This window comes from Cydia splendana, chromosome 4 (assembly GCF_910591565.1).
Source record: "Cydia splendana chromosome 4, ilCydSple1.2, whole genome shotgun sequence".
In the NCBI taxonomy this organism is placed as follows: domain Eukaryota; kingdom Metazoa; phylum Arthropoda; class Insecta; order Lepidoptera; family Tortricidae; genus Cydia; species Cydia splendana.
This window is the reverse complement of record NC_085963.1, coordinates 22288302-22315036: the sequence shown is the minus strand read 5'-3', so window position 1 is coordinate 22315036 and position 26735 is coordinate 22288302. Positions and strand designations below refer to the sequence as shown.

General features: G+C 39.2%; 2 protein-coding genes across 2 annotated transcripts; one reads left to right on the top strand and one right to left on the bottom strand.

Annotated features, from left to right (window-relative positions):
- Nucleotides 1–645: 645 nt before the first annotated feature.
- On the bottom strand, nt 646–19793 carry LOC134790226 (very long-chain specific acyl-CoA dehydrogenase, mitochondrial). Its single transcript, XM_063761060.1, has 12 exons — nt 19455–19793; nt 14766–14970; nt 13777–13926; nt 12667–12854; nt 11967–12105; nt 10113–10271; nt 6586–6732; nt 5266–5382; nt 4309–4477; nt 3173–3432; nt 2471–2618; nt 646–1761 (listed from the first exon to the last, which is right to left on the bottom strand). Exons 1-12 carry the CDS (start codon nt 19535–19537, stop codon nt 1631–1633), a joined length of 1896 nt encoding a protein of 631 aa, XP_063617130.1. The 5' UTR covers nt 19538–19793; the 3' UTR covers nt 646–1630.
- A 348-nt stretch (nt 19794–20141) lies between these two features.
- On the top strand, nt 20142–25943 carry LOC134790185 (protein ABHD1). Its single transcript, XM_063761012.1, has 6 exons — nt 20142–20401; nt 21689–21862; nt 22864–23070; nt 23585–23789; nt 24746–25029; nt 25437–25943. The coding sequence occupies exons 1-6, from the start codon at nt 20297–20299 to the stop codon at nt 25707–25709; spliced, it is 1248 nt and encodes a 415-aa protein (XP_063617082.1). The 5' UTR covers nt 20142–20296; the 3' UTR covers nt 25710–25943.
- The last annotated feature ends 792 nt before the right edge of the window (nt 25944–26735 follow it).

Here is a 26735-nt window from a genome sequence, read left to right as displayed (position 1 = left end):
ATGCTACCTACTATACGACGCTGACTGTACTATGTATTATTTCATTTAGTGACAGCAACAAAGTATTAGGTATAGTCCGACAAGAAATTGCAGAAAATTATTGAGGGCGCCACTTCCTACGTCACATTTTTGACGTAGAATGCTTAAACTTAAACATGGCAACAATTTACTATGGAAATTTAACATGTTAAGTTTTCTTTCCATTATCATCTTGACTAAGCATTATGTGTATGGAAGGTAGAGTAGACTTCAACCCCCGCGAAAAAAGGAAATCCTAAATTGTTAATGTCAACTTCTGAAATTTTTAAATAAAATTTCAAATAACTGACAGCGCACTTCACTCAGTCAATAAGGTCTAAATTTATGCTAGGTCCGGGTGCTACCCTAGCGCCACCGGAGAGATTTCGAACTATTATTTCAGCTGACTGCTGGACACTTTTACAACCGTCTTACCATAAAGGATAGCTCTCCTTTACTTCTACACTCCATAGTTATGTGAAACTCAATAGCCGCAAAAGAAAGAAGTAAAAGAGTATCATTTAGTATTTGGCCTTTGCAGGTATCCTGCATACATTTTAACTTCATTTAGATTTTCAGCAAATCTAAAGACAGATTCTTCAAAAGGTATGAAATAAAACAACAACATATACTTAAAAATATACTATTTAAAAATAAATATAACTGTCAAAAATTATACTATACAATGTACATTCACATTTACATGATTGGGTCATTCGGCAGAGTTGAAAACACCCATACCCAAAAAGGGTCGGTCGTCCGAATGTTTTGTGCAATCAAAAAGATTATACAGTCGAACACATGATTTATTAGGCTAACTTATACTAATAGGACGTTTAGAGGTCGCTTAGGGGTTTTTAAGATCTTGACACTGTTTTCTTAGCATTTATTAAGGCTGTGGGAGTTTTATTAAGACTGATTTTGGGTTATTTGAGTTTAATCTTGTACAGTCAGTGCATAAGAGTATTGATTTTATAATTATGCATAAGAGAGATGCATGTTTCATAATGTTGAGTATGTTTATATTGTCTTTTAATAGTTTTCTTTGGCAAGGTCTATCATTGTAGTTACGTTTGGCTCGGTCTTGGCATAGACATATAGGCCGACCCAAATAATCTCTATTTAGCTGCCCCATCAACCCTTTGAACGTCACGCTTACGTGCGGCGCGTCATCTGGAACCTTGTCCGAATGTACGGTCACACGGGATTGTTATACCATTTAGGGTTCTTTGGAAATTCTATAGCGTAAGTATTGAACAACCATTTTGGGAGCATTCCACGGGCTGTCCCGTAAAAACGCATTTTATTTCCTGTGTTGCGTCTTTTTTTCGGCATTTAATGCAGGCGATTATTTTTCTGTGCATATTTTTTACCATTTGTCGTAGAAAAGGAAAGTCTTATACCTAAAAATCTTCGGAAAATTCGCGTTTGTACGGGACAAACGTTAGACCCCGTAGGACCCTAAATGGCTCAACAATCGTGGAGCGTGATGGTACGAAGGGTGATATCGGGTTATAGCCACGCGCGTCTGTTGACGTCTTTAGCGGCCAAAAGGTACTTCAATTACTCACAACACTCGACTGACTGATTTCTACGGACGTCCCTTTTAGGTCTACAAGTTAAGCGGGTTAATGCTGGGCTGGCCGGAGTTCTCGGCGACGGCGCGTCCTAATGCGCCGAGCCTCGCGTACTGCTGTAGTGACGGGGCATCTTTCGCCGCGGCCAGCAGTCCGGGTACTCTGCCTATAAATCATTAAAAATACTTTAATTACCAAAACACAAAAACATTAAGGTGCAGGGGGACAATTTCGACTGCGGAATAATTTCAACTAATCGAAATATCTTCCATGTTTTACATTATTAACTAGAGTCACACAACACATCTTTTTCCCTATCTGCTATTACCTCAAACCTCAACTGCTAGATGGCGGCAGTTGCGCCAACCCCACAATTAGGACCACAACTCGAGTATTTAAGAATATTTATAATTATTAACCTTTGGGGTGTTTTTGGGTTATTATAGTATAAAATAGCGTAGAATAGAGCTTTATTGTGCTGCTGGATTCGTAGCATTTTACAAATAAAATTGTACATATGTGTGGTGACCTCATGCACTATGTAAACGCTTCGGAATGCTGTGTCTGTGTAGTCTGTGATGGTATGTAAACATTATAGGAAGACGAATATAGACATAGACTAGGAATCGTCTAGACGGAGCTTAGAACAATTATTTCATGAAACCGATGCTGCCAAAAATACAAGGGGTGCGGGGGACGAGGTGAGCGAGTCCCGTGCCGTGATTGGTCCGTTCAAAGACACGAGCGTCACACAAAGACACTTGACTCGAAAATGGAGTAAAAATACCGTGGCAGAGGGGGTAGCGCTACTATGCTCAGTCTGGAGGATGTCTTGTCTGTGAATATATGTAGATCTATTATTTGCTGGTATGTACCTAGGGCGTCATGTGCCCAGGCCTCGGCGAGCTTGATCTCGTGTCCGGCGGACGGCAGCCCGAGCTTGGCGGCGCGCGACGCGCGGGACAGCACCACGGCCGTCGTGTACACGTCGATGGCGGCCGACGCTAGGCGGTTGAGGACGAACTGTGAACGGGGAATGTAGGATTTATTTAAAATTTCTGGTGGAACTGTAGATATGTCCGATTCCAAATCGAGTGTGGCATGTTTTCTTCGTAAAACTGAATTTGTGATAGCATAATACTGCGATGTACCCACAATAGAATTTAACTTCCAAGACTCAACAGAAATCAATTACAAAACAAACGAAAAATATCCAAAAATAGCTTATACGAACTTTGACAGCAATGAATGATAGACTACCGATTTAAACTTTCACAATTTGTAGTCATTTTTATTTACTAAACGGCGGGTTTAAAGCTTAATTTTACGCGATTAAGTCCCGTTTTAGTAAATAATAACAATGACAGACATTGACATATCGCTAATAACAATAATATAATTTTACAACCTGTCACTGGTCGGAGTCGGCCGTACGCAACTAATTTGCCCCTAAAGGACTGATGTTAGCAGTTTTGAGTGTACACCGAAGACTAAACATTATGGAGCGACCGTTCTGTCTCAGGACAGCCCCTACACTTAGAATAAAGGCATCCACAAGTATTACCAACGGTTTTTACCTGTTCATCCACAACCTTCCTCCCGTACTTGACCAACGTTGACTCAATAGTCTGTCCATACGCATCCACACACTTCGCCAACTCCCTAGAAGCTGGGCGTAGTTGATCCGCCACCAGAGGGCTGATGTCGGCGGTGGAGGTGAGGCCGACGACGCGGCCGGCGCGCTTGCCGGCCTCGCTGAAGATGAGGCCGAGATTGGCGGTGGGGTTCTTGAAGGCGCGCTGGAGCTCTTGGAGGTGGGAGCCGGCGAATTGGATGCCTGCAGACAGAAACACGCGGGATTAATTCACCTTTTAAACAAGCAAACTAGATACAGATAGATGTAAAAAATAGTGACCAAGACAGTTTATTCACCTGGGCGCCACAATGTCACACGTAAACAAATTCAAATACAAAATATATTTATTTCATAACTTGATATTACAGAGGGGCAGTACAGTGATCCCCACACTAGGCTTAGCCTGTGACGTGGGGATCTAAGCGAAATACAAATTATTATTAAAGCTACTACATTAAAATGAAAACTAAGATTTTTTATTAAATGACTGATCCAACTTAGTACAAAAAGACTTAAGTCGGTTAAAAAGGTCTTAGTAAGTGAAAGTGTTTATGTGAAGTTATGTGTGTATGTATGTATGAATTAGTTATGTGTGTGTAACAGATACGTCTCTTCCTTCTTGCATGGGAAGTAATAAACTGGGACAAAAATAAACCGGCTGTCTATATGTTTAAAGTTAGAATCATCTCTAATGGTTCCTTTATAATACTATAGTCGAAGCACGCAAAGTTTTCATGCCAAGTGCTACGTCAAGTATGGCGCTATTGCGGCATAATACGTAAGCTTTCGTAGTGTCACTGCCAAGTCAGTACAGGCTTAGCGTGGTCGGAGTCTGACTTTTTGTAAACCTTATTCCAACGAGATAAAGTCTGTCAATGGTCAATTTAGTGTGTTGTTCTTACCCGTCAATGCGACAAAGAGACGCAAGATGTCGTTGGTGCCCTCAAAAATACGGAAGATCCTCAGGTCACGGAGCACACGCTCCAATCCAGTGCCCTTCATGAAGCCCATACCGCCGAGGATTTGTTCGGTTCTAAACCTTATACCAACGAGATAAGGCCTATCATTAGTCAATACCTGTCAATGCGACGAAGAGACGCAAGATGTCGTTGGTGCCCTCAAAGATACGGAAGATCCTCAGGTCGCGGAGCACACGCTCCAATCCAGTGCCCTTCATGAAGCCCATACCGCCGAGGATTTGGATGGCTTCGTCTACCACCGTCCACGCTGAATCTGATGCGAACACCTAGAGACAGACATTGGAATTGGAACAAAAATTATTACTATAAATCGAGTCCATGTAACTTGCCCTAGCCCTGCCCAAATCTTATAAAGCTTATAGTCTGTTATTTAAAAAAGAGTAAACAAAATCTACCCTCAAATGGCTCCTTAAGCCAGTTGAGGGTAGATGAAAACATTACATAATAAATAAATATTAGGGGTCATCTTACACAGATCAACCTAGCCCCAAACTAAGCAAAGCTTGTACTATGGGTGCTAGGAGACGATATACATACTTATATAGATAAATACATACTTATATACATAGAAAACACCCATGACTCAGGAACAAATATTAGTGTTCATCACACAAATAAATGCCCTTACTGGGATTCGAACCCAGGACCATCGGCTTCGCAGGCAGGGTCACTATCCACTAGGCCAGACCGGTCGTCGTACATGATCAAATAATGTACATATGTTAAAGTCAGGTCGTTCAGTGACAGATCCAGGTGGTTTTGTATTTGGTTGGTTAATCAATAAATGTTATAACTACCCGAAAATGTACAAATTATTTGATTACTTTTATTTAAGTACCTAAAGATATAGAGTATAGATTCTGGCCAGCGGGACGTGTCAAATAAATGCTATTATTATTAATAAAAAGTTACTATGAAATGGCTACGTGTTTGATAGAGAAAATTGACACGCATAAACAATTATTACAAATTATTTTCGTTTTCTACGAGCGCGATAATGATGTGTTATAACATAACAGATTATTTGTATCAGGCAAATGCTTTGTGAATATACCTTGCTGATGGCAGCCTCGAGGTGGTAGTCCTTAGCGCCGGTATCCATGTTACCGGACACCATGTACGCGAGCGACTCCGTCACGTATTGGAGCATCGCCATACGAGCCAGCTTTTCCTGAAATGAAACAGGTTCATGGTCACAACATGCCACTTTAAAATCATGAAGGGAGAAATGACTTTGAGGGTTGAACATATCGTCTTAGACTCTGTCTCCTAAAAATCACTGCAATCAATCCACTACATTTTTGGAGTGAAAACTTCTTTAGCGGCGCTGAGCACTTTTTGTGATGGGGAAAAAATGTTAAACTCGCGAGAGCGCGTAAGACGTAAGACGTGACGTCACGTGTGACGGACACTGTTACAATGTCATTGAGTTTTACTTTTTTGATTTAAATGCCATCTAGTGAGTTTCCCTCAAACTGGTACTAATATAACTCTAGTACTCACAGTGATGTGCTTAGGAGTTTCAAGTAATGCGACGAAATAACGCTAGATGGCGTTAACCTCAATTATACATAGTGCTGCAGACATTTTGCACTAGATGGCGCTGTTATTAATATTTTGAGTTACAATGTCATTGAGTTTTGACTTCTGCCGGCACTCCCGGAGTGCAACCCGTTGTTTTTTTATCAATTAGGAACGCCTATACTGAAGTACCAGTTGCGTGATGGTATAGTAGAGTGGTTAAACCTTTGTGTACAGTCACCTGCAACAATATGTTACACAACGAAGGCCGCAAAAATATCTGACACGATCTTATTTGTAGAGCCATACGCCATAAGAGGTCACATATTATTGCGGCCTGCGAAGAGTAACATATTATTGCACTGTACGCTGATAAACTGACAAAACATACCTGAATAGCACTAAACTCCATGAGTTTTTTTTGCGGCGGTAAACGGTGTGTCAGTTAAAGTTGATCCCATACCAAAGAGTAAGAGTGAGAGAGAGAGTGTGTTGTAAGTGACATACCTGGATGGTACCGAACTCGATAAGCTTCTTGCCGAATTGCACGCGCGTGGCGGTGTGTTCAGCAGCCTGCTTGATGGCGGCGTGCTGCGTGCCGGCTAAAGCGGCGCCCATACCGAAGCGACCATTATAATATGGTGTTGTAGAGCGGTTACACCGTTGTATAAGCGACATACCTGGATGGTACCGAACTCGATAAGCTTCTTGCCGAATTGCACGCGCGTGGCGGTGTGTTCAGCAGCCTGCTTGATGGCGGCGTGCTGCGTGCCGGCTAAAGCGGCGCCCATACCGAAGCGACCATTATAATATGGTGTTGTAGAGCGGTTACACCGTTGTATAAGCGACATACCTGGATGGTACCGAACTCGATAAGCTTCTTGCCGAACTGCACGCGAGTGGCGGCGTGTTCAGCAGCCTGCTTGATGGCCGCGCGCTGTGTGCCGGCCAGAGCGGCGCCCATACCGAAACGGCCGTTGTTCAGGATGTTCATCGCAACCTGATAATACAATAAACACGATTACATTACACGTGGGATTTAATAATTGTATATAAAACGAACCAGATTGTAGTATGTTTTCGTAGAGTCATGAAAAGGGCGTTGTTTTTACAGCGTAAAGTCGTATCTCGAATACCAGCAGTATTCAAATTAGTGATATTTAGTTATTAATTGTATTGTGATATGCCTATTATGTAATTTTTTTCAATTATTTCAATTTGACATTTTATATTTATTTAAATTTACGATTATGATGGCAGCATGCGCAGCATATAGAAGAAGCTATCAGCAGCATACGCATATAGCGATAAAGCTGTTTGCGTTCAAATCCGCATAAATATTCAAAGTCTTAACTGTAAATACGATTATAATATTTGGTACATATAGCATAAGATTTTATATATGTATAGATAGAAATAGGGTATTTTCCAAATCCGGTTCTAAATCAATTATTCTATTGAAGTCAGACCGAGATACGTTTGGAACGATTTTGGTAGCACACGCAGTGCAAGTGTTATTTTAAACGTCAAACTTCTATGAAATTATGTATGGGATCCAATACATTCTACTACTCTTCTCTTTCCACACAGACTCTAACTAGGTATATTATCTAAATTTAATCTTCAGACACCCTTATCATCTCCGTATCCGGAAATACGTCTACAATGCGGTAATGAAACTAATGAATGTATTATCGCATTATGATACAACGTATCAATTGGCAATAAGTCAACAACTGCGATTACACAATCATACCTACTGTTGTGTAATCTAAATTACTATAAACTTAGCCAATCAAATAAAAGTATAAAACAAATCTTGATAAGTTTAAGGCAGCTGGAATTCAACGTAAAATTTTATAGTATTTTTTTTTCTTTATTGAAAGAGCTTTGTCACTGAGTGACGATGTCGCTCTGTATATACAGATGGTCAAGCAAATCTTGTCAGTAGAAAAAGGCGCGAAATTCAAATTTACTATGAGACGATATCCCTTCGCGCCTACATTTTACAAATTTGCCGCCTTTTTCTACTGACAAGATCTGGTTGACCAACTTTACAACATAAATCTAATCGTCTACTTAAACCTACATTTACCAGCTTATAAATTAAGTTTGCAGCCTCTGACAGCGGCTGGGATAATATATAATGACATTTTTTTTTATGATATAGGAAGCAAACGAGCAGACGGATCACCTGATGGTAAGCGATTACCGCCGCCCATGGACACCCGCAACACTAGAGGGGTTGCAAGCGCGTTGCCGGCCTTTAAGATGGGAACAACAATCCACAAATACATCCACCAATCTTTAAAAAAAAATTACATCTTCAATCTCTCGGCGAACTGATTCGTTGCGAACACATTCCATTAGGATGTGATAGACTTTATATTATTTTATAATTATTATAGGACGTAGCAGGATCCGCATAATCTAATCTTTGTACGTAAATCCCTATTTATATTAAAAATGTAAAAGTAACTCTTATCTGTCTGTTACCTTTTCAAACTTGAAACGATGAACCGATTTCGATTGAGTTTACATAATAGAAATCGTCACTTAAGGACAGTGGAAATTACCATGGTAGTAGAAATTCTACGCAAAAATTTCAGTAAGGTAAACTTAGTACAATCGTGTGTTAAAATAGGCCTTAGTTAAAATAGACAAATGGTCGCATTATTATTATTTGGGTATTTGCGACGTGTATCTATGCTCATGCTACGGCAAGTACGGCAATTATGACTAATATAATGAGGGCAATTCATTATCTAACGACGTTTCATTAGTTAATAAGTGATGCAGATGTTGTAATCTAGATCTTTCGGGAATTTTAAGCTTACTCATTCGATTGGTACGTAAGTATTTCACAAACTTGTCAAATAAACATTTAGCTTGAAGCTTTTGAAGGCTACTTTTTAGGCATATTTGGGCGTTTTCAGAAATAAATATCGAAAACCCGATTCTCACAGATCCCGGTGTTTTTGGGTTCTTTCAACTCAGAATCACTAGCATATTCAATTCTGATGATAAAATAAAATGTCCCAAAAATTTGTATGAAAATTGTACATTCCACTACGTCACGCACATACAAGTGAAAATTTTTTTCATACTAAAACGTGACGTAATGGAATGGACATTTTGGGACATCTTTTTTTAATGGTGGGATGGAGAATGCTGTCGATTCTGAGTAGAATGAGCCCAAGAACTTCCAGATGTGAAAGAATCAGGTTTTCAATATTTATTTCTGAAAACGCCCATTTTCATTTAAAACGATCCTTACGTAAAGGGCCGGTAAAAACGGACTGCAACTTGTAGTTGGTGTGCAGTTCTCATATAAATTGCAGTCAGGTTGCAGTTCGTCTGTATCGGCCCTAACGTTCATGTTAACATCAAGCAAGAGGGCTCTGGGCTCTGTTCTGGAGACCTCGACTGGGAAGCCGAAGGGACGGAAAACCACGAGCCAGATGGTCGGACGACATTAGAAAGACCGCAGGGCCGACCTGGCATAGAACCGCCGCATACAGAACAACATGGAAATCCATGAAAGAGGCATATGTTCAGCAGTGGACGCAAATATGCTGAGAAGAAGAGAAGAAGAAGAGAAGAGGGCTCTTGAAGGTTCAGTTTCATACAGCGCGATGACTCCCCGCAGGCGATAAAACTACTAGTGAAACTCATAATCTTGAATACATTATCTTTTTCCTTCTTCAATGTTCACTTACCTTCAACTCCAGAATTTCTGGACCAGCTGAAGATTTAGACTCAGTCACGCCTGAGTTGGTTGCCTTTTTTACTTTTTTATAGTTCGTTTTTTTAGCATTAGAAAGAAGGTAAGCGATCTTGACATGTCTTTTAATAGAATAACGCTTTTTAAAAATCAGTAACTATTACATACGAAAGCAGAAGAATATAAATGATCGTATTCGACTAATAGTTGTTACATATTTGCCGTGACTTATTTTTAAAACGTGTTTTTCAATTAAAAGACACATCAAGATTGTTTACCCTATTTCTAATGCTAAAAAAACGAACTAAGGTAAACGTACTGGTGCTCGACGCGATCCCAGTACATGTCATCTTGAAAGTTAAGTCATTGTCAATAGAGGTGACAGCAAGGTGTCATCTATTGGGCATTAGCATGTCGAGCACTAGTACGTTTACCTTATCGCTATAACCTCAGAGCTATACTCTGATTGTCGTGTTGTGTTGAACTAATGTTACCTTGAATCCGTTGCCGACGCCTCCCAACACGTTTTCATTGGGAACGGGAACGTCCACGTAGTACACCTCAGTTGTGTTGGAGAACTTGATGCCCATCTTGTTTTCCTACCCAAGACGCTTGAAGTAGCTGTATGGTGACATGTCAATAGAATGTAAACTGACCTTGAATCCGTTGCCGACGCCTCCCAACACGTTTTCATTGGGAATGGGAACGTCTTCGTAGTACACCTCAGTGGTGTTGGAGCACTTGATACCCATCTTATTTTCCGGAGGGCCGGATGACACGCCGCCGAAGGAGCGCTCCACGATGAACGCTGTCACCTGTCAAAGTCAAATGTAAATATTAGGATTTATACCAAATTTATACATTGAGATATTCTCTAGCCTCCCAGCTGAGCTAGCACATGAGGCGCGACAGTATCTCGCCCGCGAGAGACTACCCGTCCCTTTTTAATTAATACAATTAGAAAAAGGTCCACCATTCCACCCTATTTTCAATATTTATTTTGACAAATCAAAATGACATTTTTCTCTGCAAGTTTTGACGTGTGAGCGGAAGGATATAAACTCTAGTTAAAAACAGTATCTACTTAAAAACATAAAAAAAATGTATAACATAATTAGATCTGCTCCCTCGAATTTAAATACAGTAGGTACATCCCTTTGCTGAATTTATTCATACATGAGTTTCGAAAAAGTTTGGGGTTCCTTGCAAAAAATCAATTTAGTCGAATGGTCCCTTATCACGGTAAGATTAAAAACTTGAACTTCAACGCTATAATAAGAGATAGCTTATATATTAGGAGCCAAGCCCGAAAAAAGTAATTCATTTGATTTATTAATCCGATCCCCCATTAATTTTCATCTTTATCATTTCGGAACACTTTGCATAGTAAATAGAAATGTATTAAAATATTTGACCTAGAAAGAAACGCTTAGAACTAATAATAGACGTTGACATTGAACAATTCATACATCGAATTCAAAAAACACGTATTTGTACTATGGACTTCGGAATCGGTGCCAATTCTCGAACCGGACTTAATAGATAAAATTATTATTGTATCTACGTTAGTTTCGCTGTGTTTGTATTTGCATAGTAGTTTTAAAATAAGATAACAATGATAACATATCGGTCGTTTCTTTTGTTAATGTATAGTTTGTGAGACTTTTATGTCTGGAAGTATTTATTTCTTTTACCTACTTGCTTCGATTTCTACTTTTCTACCAATGATACTCGAGGGTACCAGCATTTTTTGTTCTAAATGCCAATGCGTATTTGTGCGTCTGTCTGTAAAAAGGTCTGCGGTTTTCGGTAAAGGATTATTCGTGACACACTTAAGTATAGTCAGCAGAAGAAGTTGCTAAGCGGACGATGTGTTCAAAATGACCTTGACGCGACTTTATTGTTAAGAGAATAAGAGCGTGACAAGGTAATTTTGAACACCTCGCCCGCATAGCAACTTCTGCTGCTGACTGTATATACAAGTTTTAAATAGATTTAAACTTTTTCACTGTTATGATTTTGTCATTTAAAATATAAATTTTACGTTTTGTCATCTGCAATTAATAGTTACCTTACCGACGGTCTATCCTTCAGATCTTGGAGCCGATCAGCTTCCAACCAATGGGCTGCTCGCGTCCTGTTTAAATGTCATGTTACAGCTCACACTAGTCCGTACCTTGTCGACGGTCTTCCCGTCCTTCTGGACAGGTGTCTGCGCGAACACGGTCATGACCTCGGCGGTCCCACCGTTGCTGATCCAGATCTTGGAGCCGTTCAGCTTCCAACCAATGGGCTGCTCGCATCCTGTTTACATGTCATGTTACAGCTCACACTAGTCCTTACCTTGTCGACGGTCTTCCCGTCCTTCTGAACAGGTGTCTGCGCGAACACGGTCATGACCTCGGCGGTCCCACCGTTGCTGATCCAGATCTTGGAGCCGTTCAGCTTCCAACCATCGGGCTGCTCGCGTCCTGTTTACATGTCATGTTACAGCTGACACTAGTTCGTACCTTGTCGACGGTCTTCCCGTCCTTCTGGACAGGTGTCTGCGCGAACACGGTCATAACCTCGGCGGTCCCACCGTTGCTGATCCAGATCTTGGAACCGTTCAGCTTCCACGAGCCGTCGGGTTGCTGGACTGCACGCGTCCTGTTTACAAATTACAATTTATATTATAGTTCGTTTTATTAGCATTATAAAAAAAGTAAACAATCTTGACATGTCTTTTAATTGAAAAACAATTTTTAAAAATAAGTCACGGCAAATATTCTGCTGCTTTCATAAATAATAGTTACTGATATTTAAAAATCGTTTTTTAATTAAAAGACATGTCAAGATAACTTACCTTCTTCTAAAAAAAACGAACTATAATGTGATTTAGCTGAGACATATTTCAAGAATAATTTCCCATCTTTTTTTGGGTAAGAGCGACTCGCGAACATACCAACAATCCAATTCATAAGATGCATCCTAGTATGCCAAGTTCAAGAGCAGGGGAATCACAGAGGATTCATATATAGAAACTTTGGAAAAATTACTATTGCTACTAAGACTAAAAGTGGTTTTGCGCCGCGTGGTATAGAGAGAGATTATGAATAGACCACAAGCGAGATTGGATCATTAAATGGATTCTTACTATATCAAACCTTCACCTTTTTTAATCCTACCCCAATATCAGAATATTATTGAATCAGTAGATTTTTGACTTACTTGATGGAACCAGCATCAGACCCTGAAGACGGCTCAGTGAGGCAGAACGCAGCGTACTCCCCACCAGTTACCCTGGGGAGGTACTTCTGCTTCTGTTCTGGAGTACCGAACAACAGAATACCCTTGAAGCCGATGGACTGGTGAGCTCCGAGCGTGATGCCCACACCCAGGTCGTGAGCACCGACGATCTAGGTAAAATAGACGACGGTCATTATCATCTATCAACCTAGATATTATTCTGTACGTAGACGTGTAAATGGGCGTTTTCAGAAATAAATATCGAAAACCCGATTTTCACAGATCCCGGTGTTTTTGGGTTCTTTTAACTCAGAATCACTAGCATATTCAATTCTGATGAAAAATAAAATGTACAAAAATTTGTATGGAAATTGTACATTCCACTACGTCACGCACATACAAGTGAAAAAAAATTTCATACTAAAACGTGACGTAATGGAATGGACATTTTGGGACATCCTTTTTTAATGGTGGGATGGAGAATGCTGTCGATTCTGAGTAGAATGAGCCCAAGAACGTCCAGATGAAAAAGAATCAGGTTTTCAATATTTATTTCTGAAAACGCCCAAATGCGTCCGGGCGTATTTACTGAATAAAATTCATAGTGGGCGTAACATTTTTATCCTCTCTCCACTTTTCTACTTTGTTTTCTACACTGTTGTACTTAGGTACACTGTACTGTGTGTGTGTGTGTGTGTGCAGCACGAGGCCGCACTGGCAGGGTCGCCATGTAACGTGTGGCGTCAATTGATACAACTTGTTGGTTGAAAGTATGATTTAATTCTGAAATATGATCCTTAACCTACGGAATATACGGACAGATTGTGTGAAGGTGTATGTGCACACCACAGCCGGACGCATAAAGGTTCCGTCACAGAGGCGCGTTTTCCGGGCGGGGCGTGAGCGTTTTATATGTAAAAGCGGCGCGCCCCGCTCACGCCCCGCCCGGAAAACGCGCCTGTGTGACGAAGCCTTAAGTGTAAACTCTGATTACAGTGATTACTTAGAATAAGTAGGTATAAACGACGATAACTTGTCAACAAAAGTTTGAGTATTTTATTGTTCTGGTTAATATACCCAGTAGACACTTACCTCAACGAGACGAGCGTACTGTGTGTTGCTAAGACCGAGACCGCCAAGCTCACAAGGCACCTGCAGACCGAAGGCACCGAGGTCCCAAAGACCGGCAAGCGTGTTCGGCTCGATCTTCGCGTCATTGTCGTTCTTCGCGGGGTCGTTGACCTGTGCACCGATAAAGTGCGTGCCATTATAAGATACATACATATATATGTAGAATAGAATAGAATCATTTATTGCATATCACAAACCAGTTTTAAAGGTGGTACATATTATTGGGTTAGTTTAAGTGACGCCCTGTAAGAACGCAGCAACGTATACCTATAATACAGTTAACTTAAAATATACATATACATATATCAAATATTGAATTATGAGACATCCTAGTATGTGAAAGACATGCATACTTCTATTATGCATACAAACTTCTATGCAGGGGTGATACCTTATCTCTGCAGCTGACTGTACAATAAACTGCAAACAAGTGTCTAGAGTCGGACCAAAAAAAGTCTGCAGCGGATTTGATAACCCACACAGTGCAAGTGTCATTTATACGTCATAATTTCATAGAAGTTTGACGTTTAAAAATTTTAAAATAACACTTGCACTGCGTGGGCTATCAAATCCGCTGCAGACTATTCTTGGTCTGACTCTATGTGCCGGGGGGCAGTTATCGCTGCAGCTTACTGTACTTTTATTCTATTTTCATGTTTCATAATTAAATAATAATAATGTGTTGTAAAGCGAAGTTTATTTAAAAAAGTATGACATCTAAGATTCTTTAGGAAAAATAAATCGAGTATATCCCGCAAACTAAACTACTTATTGAAAACAAAGAACACTGCAATTTTTCTTTATACTATTATGGTGGTAAATAAGCATAGAATCCGACGGAATGCGGCTAACGTAGCATATGTTCGTGTGTAACAGCAGGTACGTGCGGTTCAACAAACTGTACACTCCCTTTTTTGCAAAAAAAAACAATAAAGTTTGTCCAAACATACCTCTTGGAAGAACTTCTCAACCGGTGGCACAAGCTCAGATAACACCTGTCTCTGGTCCTCAGCCAGCGGCTCAGGGTACGGGAACACTGTGGAGGTCTCTAGGGCTCCTCGGAACAGGTTCAATGTGAATGAGTCGCTTGACCGTGGTCCGGGACGCTCCTTCTGAGCTGCCTTTGTTGCCTCTGTGCGGCGCCCGCCATCATTACTAGAGCAAATAATTTTTGTTGATATTTATGCTTATTTTAAGGGACAAAAAGGTTCAAGGCAGGCAGTAGGTCTAATTTTACACTCAGTGTGCGACTTTTAGAGAGGAGTCTTAGATATGACCAGTGATCGGCAGGACGGTGCCACACCACACCACGGGATACCGAACAAAAATCTTAATATGTGTCGTTTTCAAGCAAAAGGTACCACTTTGTTGCTTACCTTAAAAACGAAATTTGCTTGTATCTGTATACAAATAACTTGTTGAAGCATCCTTATGGAAACGAGACGGACTTTAGAGCCGGAGCGATAACGGCGCGCGCGCGCCGTGTGCATACCCCCGCCACTAACTCAATATTCATACAACCGGTGACCGAAACCGAAACCATAAAAATTATAAGGCAGCTCAAAAATAAAAATAGTTTTGGTGTCGATGAAATACCGCCCGTACTTATAAAACTGTGTGCATTAGAGTTAGCACAGCCACTGACAAAACTGATAAACCAGTCATTTAATCAAGGAATATTCCCGGACTTACTTAAAATATCCATTATTAAACCTATATTTAAAAACGGTGACGTAACCAATCCAAACCAATATCGACCTATCGCACTCTTACCAACCGTGTCAAAAATATTCGAAAGATGATAAATCGAGTCTACAAGTTTTTCGAAAAGTTCAACATCTTAGATAAAAATCAATACGGATTTAGGAAAAACCACTCAACAACACTAGCGGTTTATCAATATATACAGAGCATCTTAGGTCATATAGACAATAGAACATATAGTATAGGACTTTTACTGGATATGACAAAAGCGTATGAAAAAGTATCACACGAAATCTTACTCTGTAAATTGTACGGGATGGGTATACGCGGCACTACATATAATTGGTTCAAATCGTACCTCGGAAACCGTAAGCAATGCGTACAAGTAGACCACTTCGATGAGGACCGCGAGGAATTAAAGACCGTGACGTCAAATTTGCGTCATACTACTTGTTCAATACCCCAAGGAAGCGTTTGTGGATGCCTACTATTTCTGGCATATATTAATGACCTGCCAAAAATACTCAACACAGACACAACCTGCGTTATGTTTGCTGACGACGTCTCTCTATTGTTTAATTGCAATAACAGCTCCGAATGTACATCACAACTTCAGAACATTTTTAGTTCCGTACAGAAATGGCTCGGTGAACATAACTTGGAAATTAACTTGGAAAAGACCAAAATCATACAATTTAAGCCCACACAAAAAAAGCCATTGGAACTAAGTTTAGACACTGCCACATGTAATATAGAAGAGGTCGCGGAATTCAATTTGTTAGGTATAACCATAGATTCCGGTATGAATTGGAAGACCCACATACAAAACATAAAAACGAAAATGTCAAAATTTGTATATGCCCTAAGCATACTAAAAAAGAACACAAATTACGAGTGTGCATTATCCGCATATTACGCATACGCGTACGCATGGCTTCGGTATGCTGTAGTCCTTTGGGGTGATAGTGTCGAGGCCGAACAGCTTTTTATAATGCAGAAAAAGTGTATTCGAATTTTGGCGAATGTGCGTATACCAGATAGCTGCCGTCCGTACTTTGTTCGTTACAAACTTTTAACACTGCCCTGCATCTATATATTGCAAGCTGCTCTTTTTGTTCGCGAAAACCCTCATTTATTTGAACTAAAACAGGATAAGCAAACAACTAGAGCACAGTACAGGAACAAATTGCAGTTACCCAAAACGAACTTACAAATGTGTAAAAATGGTCCACATTACAAATGTATCCAAATAACTAATAAAATTCCTGACTCGATTAAGCAAGAACCACAAAATGCGATCTTTAAAAATAAATTAAAAAAATTATTACTAGATAAATGTTATTATTGTGTTAGTGACTTTTTTAATGATAATTTATAATTCTTATTTTATTATTATTTATTGTGACATTGAATTTTAAATTATTGCATGAAATGTTTTTATATTACTTTGACTATTTTTTGAAGAACTTATTAGTTAACAAGTGTTACTATAAATTGAATGATTTCTTGGAAGATAAAAATGATCACGAATGTTATTAGTTTTAATTATTACTCACTTTATTATTTTTATTATTTAACTCATTTCATTTTACCACTTATTATTAAACATTGTGTGACATAAAATTATTCTTGACATGACTATTAAATAAATTAATATTATATACCTACTTACACTACAATTTCAATGTTAATTTTAATTATCAATAATATTTCCTAGACATTCATTACTATAAAATTTTAAATTACAATCTCTTAACCATTGTTAAAAGACCTAATTTTATAATTATTATATAAATACTGTCGAATACCTAGCATAATTTAGTTCTAAGACTATTGCTGTGCCCTACCAGGGTCCATGTGAAACTCACTATTACTATGTAACACCAATGTAACAACCATGGATGCAATAAATAAATTATTATGAATTATTATGAATTATTGCTAAAAACTTAATGTATGGAATGTTATTTAATTTATCTTTTGTTGACTTTTACAATGTTACTATTATTAGACTTTTGTTTTTCTTATACACGCTAATTATACGGTAAATATATTATAATGAAATGTTTAATAGGTACTAGCTAGTAAGTTAAATGTTGTGTGCCCTAACAGGGTGTCATGAATTGGCCAACTTAACTGTAACATCTTATTATGTAATTTATGTTCATGACTACGCAATAAATGAAATATGATATGATAATATGAAAACGACAAAGTGACATCTACATATGATTCAAATGCCGTAATCTTGTTTGAAAAAGTAATTCAATACAGTGTTATTTTAAATAAGATTTTTTAAGAACTTTTGAATAATAATTCTACTCGGAAACCCACGATGTGGCACCGTCCATGCAAATCACTGGATATGCCACAGGTGTATTAAAAAAAAAATATTGACAGTAAGTAATAAGTTTTTCAACAAGATGAATAGATATTGAATAGAGTCCATCTAAGCTAACTTTGCATCGATTTGAACAGAACCCAACATTCATGATGACAGTTTGTCATTGCAAATAGAATAGAATAATTTTTATTTATAATAAAATACACATGCACAAAGGTGTCCGGTAAGCCCCAAACTAGGCTGAGTCTGCAGCCAAATGCCATGCAGAGTTAATTTAGTCTGACTCTACAAGTGTTTAAAGCTTTCTTAAGCACCATTTTGCAAGAGAGGAGATTGACTCAAAATTTATTGCTGATGCTTACCTAGTGAAATAGCATGCTTTGGTTTGGTAATACAAACAGCAACACTCCTAACTGTGCATCAGTGGACCTTTATGCCTTTTGTAATATGGTTTACAAACTGTCAGTTAACCGAGTGATGATACAAACACTAGCATAGTATTTTCTCAATGCTATATGAATTAAATGTTTTGACACACATAGTTGGATTCATTCAAAGGTTAAGTGACTTTATTTGTATTGCATGAAATGATAAACATTCACAATGGCATCAATCATTTCCATTTGAAACTTATACAATTATTAAATATTAGAGCACCAAAATAATAAAATTTATAATTATGTGAATTATTACGAATACAAATTGAAAAGATCAACAAACAAGGAAAAATAATTAAAGTAGTGGCAACTTTTCTTTATCAACTAGAGTCTGTGTGGAAAGAGAAGAGTCTAATATGGGGCCTAATATATTCTACAACTCTTCTCTTCCCAAACACACTAAGTTTGTAGAATTGTCTCAATTTGGCAGGCCTATGGTTAAAACCAAAGGGTATAGTATGTTAAAACATAGCACAACCTTAGAAATAAAATAAAAAAACCATGTATGATGATGTTACTAATAAAATAAACTCAAACAATACATTTGGATCTTGTTTTAATTTTTTACTAATTTTCTTTTTATTTGATTTGAGATGAATGATTTTTCTATTTAAAACACCATAGAATAACATTGAAAATAACTGTACTTATGCATTCATTATTATTAGGTTATTACCAGACATCATACATTTTATAGCTATTTTGGTGCAGCGGAGTGGTGTTAACGGAATTGGTATGGATAATTCCGACAGGTTAATATTAACGTAATTAACGCTAATTAATCATTAGGGTTGAAATTGTTTAAACCAATTCCGCTAACACCACTCCGCTGCACCGAAAATGCTATGAAATGTACGATGTCTGGTTATTACGTTTCATGGAATTGGCTATCATAATTAGAGGTTAATTAGTTTACATGCCAACAATTTTAATTTAAAACAAGTGAAAGTATAAAACCAAATTGTGTACGTAATATACGTAACATACTGGCTGGCGACTGTAAAGGGCAATCGAGACAAATTCCAGAGTTACGGGATCTATTTGTGGCTGTATACGGATGCCAGCAGTGATAATGGCATTGAATGGCCCTATAATAAGGTCGAGGTCCAAAGTCCAAGGTTGGTTTCCGTAGGGATCGAGGTCGGGGTACTCACTTGTAACGCGGGGTAGGACGAGCATATGCTGGTGAAGCCGCGACACAGCGGCCAGCAGAACTCAACAGCTTAGCACCCTTCATCTTCAGTCACTGACCACGGATAATGATTTCGAAGATTACGTTTGCTTGCTTAACCACTCGTTACAGTTCTGTTATATTCAGAAACAGATGTTCATCGTTCACTTAACTACAATTAATTGATTATTCTGGCTAGAGTGAGATTTTGACCTACAGAACTAAACGATAAATCATAACAAATAAAAGTATAAAAAGAACTTTGCTCTCCACCCACAACTTTTCTACTTGAAGCACTAGCACAGACTAGACTAGAGTAGAGTCATGTAGAGTAGAGAATTTTGTTCTGTGATTTATCTGCTTATCACCAAAACGTGCCGTGACGTACCCGGACACATGCCCGGACACTACTAGTGGCATGAATAATGTCAAGTTTACACGTAGAAAGTAGTTGTATTCTAATAAATTTGGTAATTTGAATAAATTAATTGCTTATTTAATAAAAATATCACTAATACTCAGCTTTATTTTTATACGAAAAGTATTTTATTATACAGCTATTGTTCTAAACTTTTACCGAGGAGTTTTTAAATATGGCTCGAACATGATCATTCACGTTTCTATTTTTTTTGACATTTATTTGACGCTGCATCGCTATGACAGTGACAGTTTGACAGTTCCGCAGTGTTTCGTATCACTGGGTGCAGTGATATGAGTGATTCACTCGAACTTATCAGTATTTAGAATAGTTATTCACATGAATAACTAACGTTGTGTTGTTTTTTATTTTGTATTTTTGTTTTTAAAGTTGTGTTTATCGACAGGATGTTGGGAATGTTTATGTACATGCTGGAAGCGCGGAAGGAGTTGCTGGTGGGCCTGTCATTATCTGTATTGTACATAACCTATTATCTAGTGGAAGTAGTCAAGGTAAAATCCATTATCTTAATAGTGTTAAGCCCTCGCCTTACACTGCGTCCCGCGGATATCGATTGAACGTTAACACTTGAAGTATATAGGAACTTTCTTATTAGTTTCATATTGCAATAAAAGTTCAGAAGTACTTTTAAAGTACTGTTACATTTTTAGTGGTTAGCGCTCCATTGCTGCCCACGCTTTCCAGTGCAGGGCATGTATTATTCAGTTATCGGGACAAACTATAGACATGAGTAATAAAAAAGTTAAAAGATTGTTCTTGAACATTCTAGACTAAAAATTTAATATAGTAGTTTTAGAACAAAATTCGCGCCTTTTCCCTTACATTTAGCATACTGAGAAAACTCCAAATTAGGAAGTATTGTGTTGAATTTAATGAAAAAGTATATATATTTTCTATATTTTTTTTGTATTTTGTACATACATTTTATTTTATTGCAACTAATTTTAAGCCAAATTAAATCAAATAAGATTTAGGACCATATATCTGTACTAGCCTTATGTGGATTAGAGACTTACCTCCTTATTCATAAAACTTTACGGGCCTGATTTAATTAAATTATGTTTTATCCCTTTCTTTTCAAATACATAAATTAAAATGACAGATAAAGACAAACGATTACTATCTAATCGAGGTTTGTAGCGCGTTTATGAATAAGGGGGTTATTTATTAAGGAAAAAAATGTAATTACATATACATTCCACCAGGACAATTTATTCATTTAATTCTAATTTTGTCATAATGTTTATGTAGAGAAATTAATGTATACCTATATTTTATTACCTACACACCTACAGCATTGACTTAATCTCTAATAATAGCCAATGACATGTGTCAGTGTTTGTACAGGTGATTGGTATGAGTTGTTGAAATTGAAGTTTTTCCTGTAACAAGTTCTACAAAAATGTGGAATAGATATTAAGATATATGTACTTATTTAAATTGGTAATATCTGGGAGACCGATCTTTCCCAGAGAGCAAAAATGCGCGTTTTCCCAGAGATAAGACCTAGCTAGATTGATTTTTCGCTCCTGAAAACCTCCATATAGCAAATTTTATCAAAATCGTTAGAGCCATTTCCGAGATCCCTGGAATATATATATATACAAGAATTGCGCGTTTCAATGTATAAGATATGATTTTTTTTAATACCAAGTATCACATAAAACATTTCTATACTTACAAACATTCCAAATTTTAATGCAATTATCAAGTGCAGATGGTCAAAAATACACAGTTTAGATTTAAAAATTCAATTGTCGGGCACATATTTTTTGCAGAGGCCATTACTAGTATGTGGTCCAGGAGCTCTAAGGTCACTTCTCGAGCGAGATGTGCCGCTACTACAAACACCGTACTGGCCAACCCCTTGGTGCGTGGAGGCGCGCTTGCAGACTGTCCTCGGCTCCATACTGCGTTCCTTGTTACTGCCACACGCGCGTTACCGGCGTGAGGTATGCATAACTCATATACATTACATGTTAAAGTCGTTTCTTTAAACGGGTTTAACCAAGCAGTGGCCACCGTCTGCGTTCGAGCGCGAATTTATCACTTGCCATCCCTCCTCACAAATCTTTAGGATACAACAAGTCCTTCGCAGTGCGTCCAGTGAAGCTGTGGAATGAGCTGCCTGTTTCGCTCAGGCAGGCACAATCGGTTGCATCGTTCAAGGAGAGGTTAAAGAAGCTATGGTTATCTGATCTGACTGATTAATTTGTCTATATTTCTATTGTATAGTTGCTTTATATCGTTCTAATTCTTTCCAATTTTTAGTGTATTTTCCCCATTCCTGTTTGTGTAATATATGTATGTTTATCCTATAAATTTTGTATGTATTTATATCCTTTATCTTTCTGGTACCTTGTTGTACAATTTGCTGCATTTGTCACCCCTTTTCACTTTCTCCTCTCATCTACTCAAAGGTTAACTGGAAGAGATCCCTCAAAGGGATAAGTTCGCCTTTGTACTTCTTACTAATTGTATGTTATTTTTAATATGTCTTTTTGTACAATAAAGAGTTTACTACTACTACTACTACTAAGACATTGTGTCCTTTAATTCATTGCAGGATTTCGGTAGTCAACCACTGCCATTAAGGCTTTATTTAGTACATTCGGACAATTAAGACAAATCGAATGCCTTTGAACGCGTTTGATCTGTAGATACTGATAAACAAAATTACCCTCCTTTGCGTTACGCTGTCGAGTAAAAAGTCGCGGTTGCGGTTGGTTGACTTCTTTGGCTGAATAGGACTTAGATCTAGGTCTAGGTCTTTTCATAAGGTCTTTGCATTTCAACTTAGCATAATTCATTTTAAATTAATATTTAGGATCTATAAGGAGCCACAGTTGTTACACTATCTACTGACAAGTTGGCATGCCAGTTTATCTGTGACTATTCTTTTATATTATTCGTGACACCCCAGACCCGTGTTCTATCTGCCTATTTGTTCCAGGTCTTACGGCTAGCAGACGGCGGGCAAGTAGCCCTAGACTGGCTAGAAAATTCAGCAGGCCCCGGCGCACCAGTATTACTCGTACTGCCGGGTCTAACGGGCGGCTCGCAGGCGGACTATGTGCGCGCGCTGTGCGCCGCCGCGAGACAGCTCGGTGCGCAGGCTGTCGTGTTCCATTATAGGGGATTGGGCGGGATCAAGCTCACGGTAAGCCACACCACAACTTACAACACAATACCTACACAACTTTAGGTATCTACTCTACAATATCTACTCTAGGTATCTAAAGAAATGGCGCTTTACGAAAGCAATTGCCACCAGTCCTTCTAATTCTAATGCAGGGAAACTAGACCTTATTGTGAATATGTACTACTTACCTACCTCATGTCACTACATACATGTTAGGCTCATAACAAACAGGGAGCAGGTAGACGGATTCAACTTCTCTTTCTGCCTCTAAAATGTCACATATTGTGGAAAAACACTTGTTTTTTTTTTATATAAACGTTTTACGAAAAGGTTATACTACTGAAATTGTAGGTATGCGCGTAACTAGCATTCGCGAACGGTACTACCGTGTCATCTAATCATCTAATGGTACACTCAAATCTGATGAATGCGCTGCTAAGCGTGTCATTCGCGAACCGTATTTCTCGTGAACAGCGGCGACCCTTTCCTGGATATGCATAAAATGGTACTATACCAATGTTTTCATTTTCAGACGCCGCGCCTCTACTGCGCCGTGAGCCACGAAGACTTGGCCGAAGTCGTGGAAGCCGTGTCCGAACGGGCCGGTGATGCACCAGTATTAGCCGTCGGCGTGTCCTTGGGTGGACTTATACTAGGACAGTACCTGGCCGCGGCGGGCGACCAAGCTAGAGTACACGCGGCGTTGGTTGTGTCTTCACCGCTTGATGTTGAGCGAGGTTAGTCACTTGTATGGAGAAGCCGTGTCCGAGCGGTGACGCGCCAGTATTAGCCGTCGGCGTGTCCTTGGGTGGACTTATATTGGGACAGTACCTGGCCGCAGCAGGCGACCAAGCTAGAGTACCTACACGCGGCGTTAGTTGTGTCTTCACCGCTAGATGTTGAGCGAGGTAAGTCCCTTGTATGTAAAAGCCGTGTCCGAGCGGTGACGCGACAGTATTAGCCTTGGGAGGACATTACTAGGCCAGTACTTAGCCGCATCGAAAGATAAGGCCAGGGTGCACGCACGTAAGTTCTTTGATACGAGCAGTACCTATAGCGAGGCAATACATATAATGAATTTAAATTATTCGATAAATTTGCAAAGAATGAGCTCATAAATTAATGTTTAGGTATGTAAGTATAACGTACGTGTGTTTTGACGTGAGTTGATACCTTATAGTGACCCCTACATTGTGAAATAAGTATCGTCAAGGACAACGGTATCCATGCGGAAAATTGAATATGTCAACACGATTGTACCTATTATCAAGCGTATAAAAACGCTTATTTATTGTCGCTTTGTGAGCGATGGTACTAATATGTGCTTCGGTTTTAAAAATATATTTTTATACAGAGTGGAAATAAATCTCAAGGCGAGCAACTTAACCGTTAAGATGGAAGCTATTTTCGTTTTCCATAAAATATACTTTAGCACAAACAAGTTTAATTGAGCACTTTTACTACGTAGCCTTGTTTTCTAGATACTAAAGATACCTTGAAGGCTATTGATCTTTATTACGAGTACGATGCTCGATCTCGATTCATCTATGTAATTTTAATTTAATTTAGTCTGTCTCTCTTTTTTTAGACTCTAACCTTTTTGACGCTAATGACGGATATATCCGTACCGTAAGCGATGTCTCGAATACCATGACATCCAAACTTGACTTCACGTCTCATATTTTCTCGACAGGCTCAGAATGCATGGAGCGCGGCCTAAACGCCCTCCTATCCCGGCACATGGCCCGCAACCTCCGCCGCACCGTGTGCTCCCACTCCCTAGTAACCGCCGGGTCCGACGAACACGCCCGGGTGGAGAAGGCCACATCGGTGCGGGCGTTCGACGCGGCGTTCACGACCGGCCATTTTGGATTCGGGAGCGTCGAGGCGTACTACCGCGCAGCTACGCTCACGGATAAATTAGGAGCTGTAAGGGTGCCGCTGCTGTGTTTATGTGCGGCTGACGACCCTTTTCAGGTAAGATACCCTGTATATATCATTTCTAAGCGGGTGGTCAATGCCCCGCGCTTTTATGACCTTTACAAAGTTACCATATTTGACTTAGGGGTGTGAACTTATCCTAGGTTTAGAATAGGAACCCTATTTTTTTTATGGAGGGTCTCCAATACTTTTACCCATAATACCTACCTATAGGTATGTTTTGTGGTAACTGAATTGTCAAACGCCAACTTTTGATAACCAGAACTTCAAATTCAGGAGACGAATTTCTCTCAATAATTTTTTCACAATGGTTGCTAGAAGTTTTTTTGCCACGTTGGTAAGCATACATTTCATCTTATTGTAAGCGGTTACCTTAACATGTGAACGATATACAGTTACGAAGTGTTGAAATATAGCTAGCCGATATTTTTTTTTCATTCCAGCCGCTCGAAGTCCTCCCGCTAGCCGAAGTCGCCGCGTCCAAGTCCGTGGCCTTAGCGGTGCCCGCGCGCGGTGGCCACATCGGGTTCCTGGAGGGCTGGTGGCCGGCGGGGCAGGACCAGTACATGGCGCGCGTCGCCGTGCAATACTTCTCCGCTTTACTCCGCAACCCCGACTTGCTCCACACACCCCCTAAGGTACAAACGCAGACTGAAAAGATTGAAACAGGCAAAAAGCAGGAAGAGGTGGAAAAGCAGGAAAAGGTAGCCTGCTGACTGTAGAGGTATTTTGACAGTATTAAAGTACAAAGGGCGCCGCTTCGGTTTTTTAGGCATGGAACGGTTTTCTAAAATATATTTACTGTATCATATAGTTATATCTAAATTGTAGATACAAGTTATATAATAGGGTGACTGTTACAGTTATTGGCCCCTACATAGTAATTAATTGGCCACTCTTAACAGACTTTTTATAAGACTTCATCTTCATTATCAGATTTCTAGTTTTGTTTTTTTCTGCCTTACCAATAATAATAGCAACCCTATTCAGATCTCAGAGTTTCCGATATTTTACAAATAGGTACTTCGAAAGCTGTTCTAAAATATCTGAATGCTGCACAAATTTTAAAACTGAAACATACCAAATAAGTTTGAGGAAATTAAACTAAATATTTATGTAGTTCATAGTCCCCCATCAAAACTTTAAACTCTAAACTAGAATGCTTTAATATAAATAATAGTTCTAGAGCAGAAAATATTTCAGTAAACCGCTCCCTCGTGCCTTATAGCCGGGCCACGACATTACGCCAAGCGGGAGCGATGAGCGATATTCTCCGCTCGTCGCTTGTCGCTGATGCCGTGGCTCGGCCTTACGCTTCGTCCGACGAGCTTCGCTCTGAAGTGCCTTCGCTCGACATGTGATATTTTTTGCCACGGCGGGATCACCCGGCTTGTAGCGTCCCTCGGAAACGCTTCGTAGTTACAGTTACAACGAGAGTTGAACACAGCGCGTCATGTATTATAAGAGTTTTCGAAATGTATTTAACCCTTTGGCGGTCACGTCATCTGACGCGCGCGGCTACAGCTCAATATCATTCGTGCATTCCGACGAGATTCACGATGACGCGCCACGCTCGATAGACGTGGCGTTCAAGGGGTTAACCAGGCATCAATCTAAGTAATATAATAAGTAGGCGTCTTTTGCTTAGCCTGAAGATCAGTTTGAAATTAGATTTTACATGAAAATTTAAGTAGACATTAGGGTGGTTCAAAAAACATTTTTTTTTATTTTCCTACGGGGCA

Coding starts and splice junctions, on each gene's coding strand:
- LOC134790226 (XM_063761060.1), bottom strand. CDS start 19,537: ATGAAGGGTGCTAAGCTGTTGAGTTCTGCTGGCCGCTGTGTCGCGGCT. Junction 12,855..13,776: donor AGTACGCTCGTCTCGTTGAG/GTAAGTGTCTAC, acceptor TATTTTACCTAG/ATCGTCGGTGCTCACGACCT. Junction 12,106..12,666: donor TCTGATGCTGGTTCCATCAA/GTAAGTCAAAAA, acceptor ATTTGTAAACAG/GACGCGTGCAGTCCAGCAAC.
- LOC134790185 (XM_063761012.1), top strand. CDS start 20,297: ATGTTGGGAATGTTTATGTACATGCTGGAAGCGCGGAAGGAGTTGCTG. Junction 20,402..21,688: donor ATCTAGTGGAAGTAGTCAAG/GTAAAATCCATT, acceptor TATTTTTTGCAG/AGGCCATTACTAGTATGTGG. Junction 23,790..24,745: donor ACCGCTTGATGTTGAGCGAG/GTTAGTCACTTG, acceptor TTTTCTCGACAG/GCTCAGAATGCATGGAGCGC.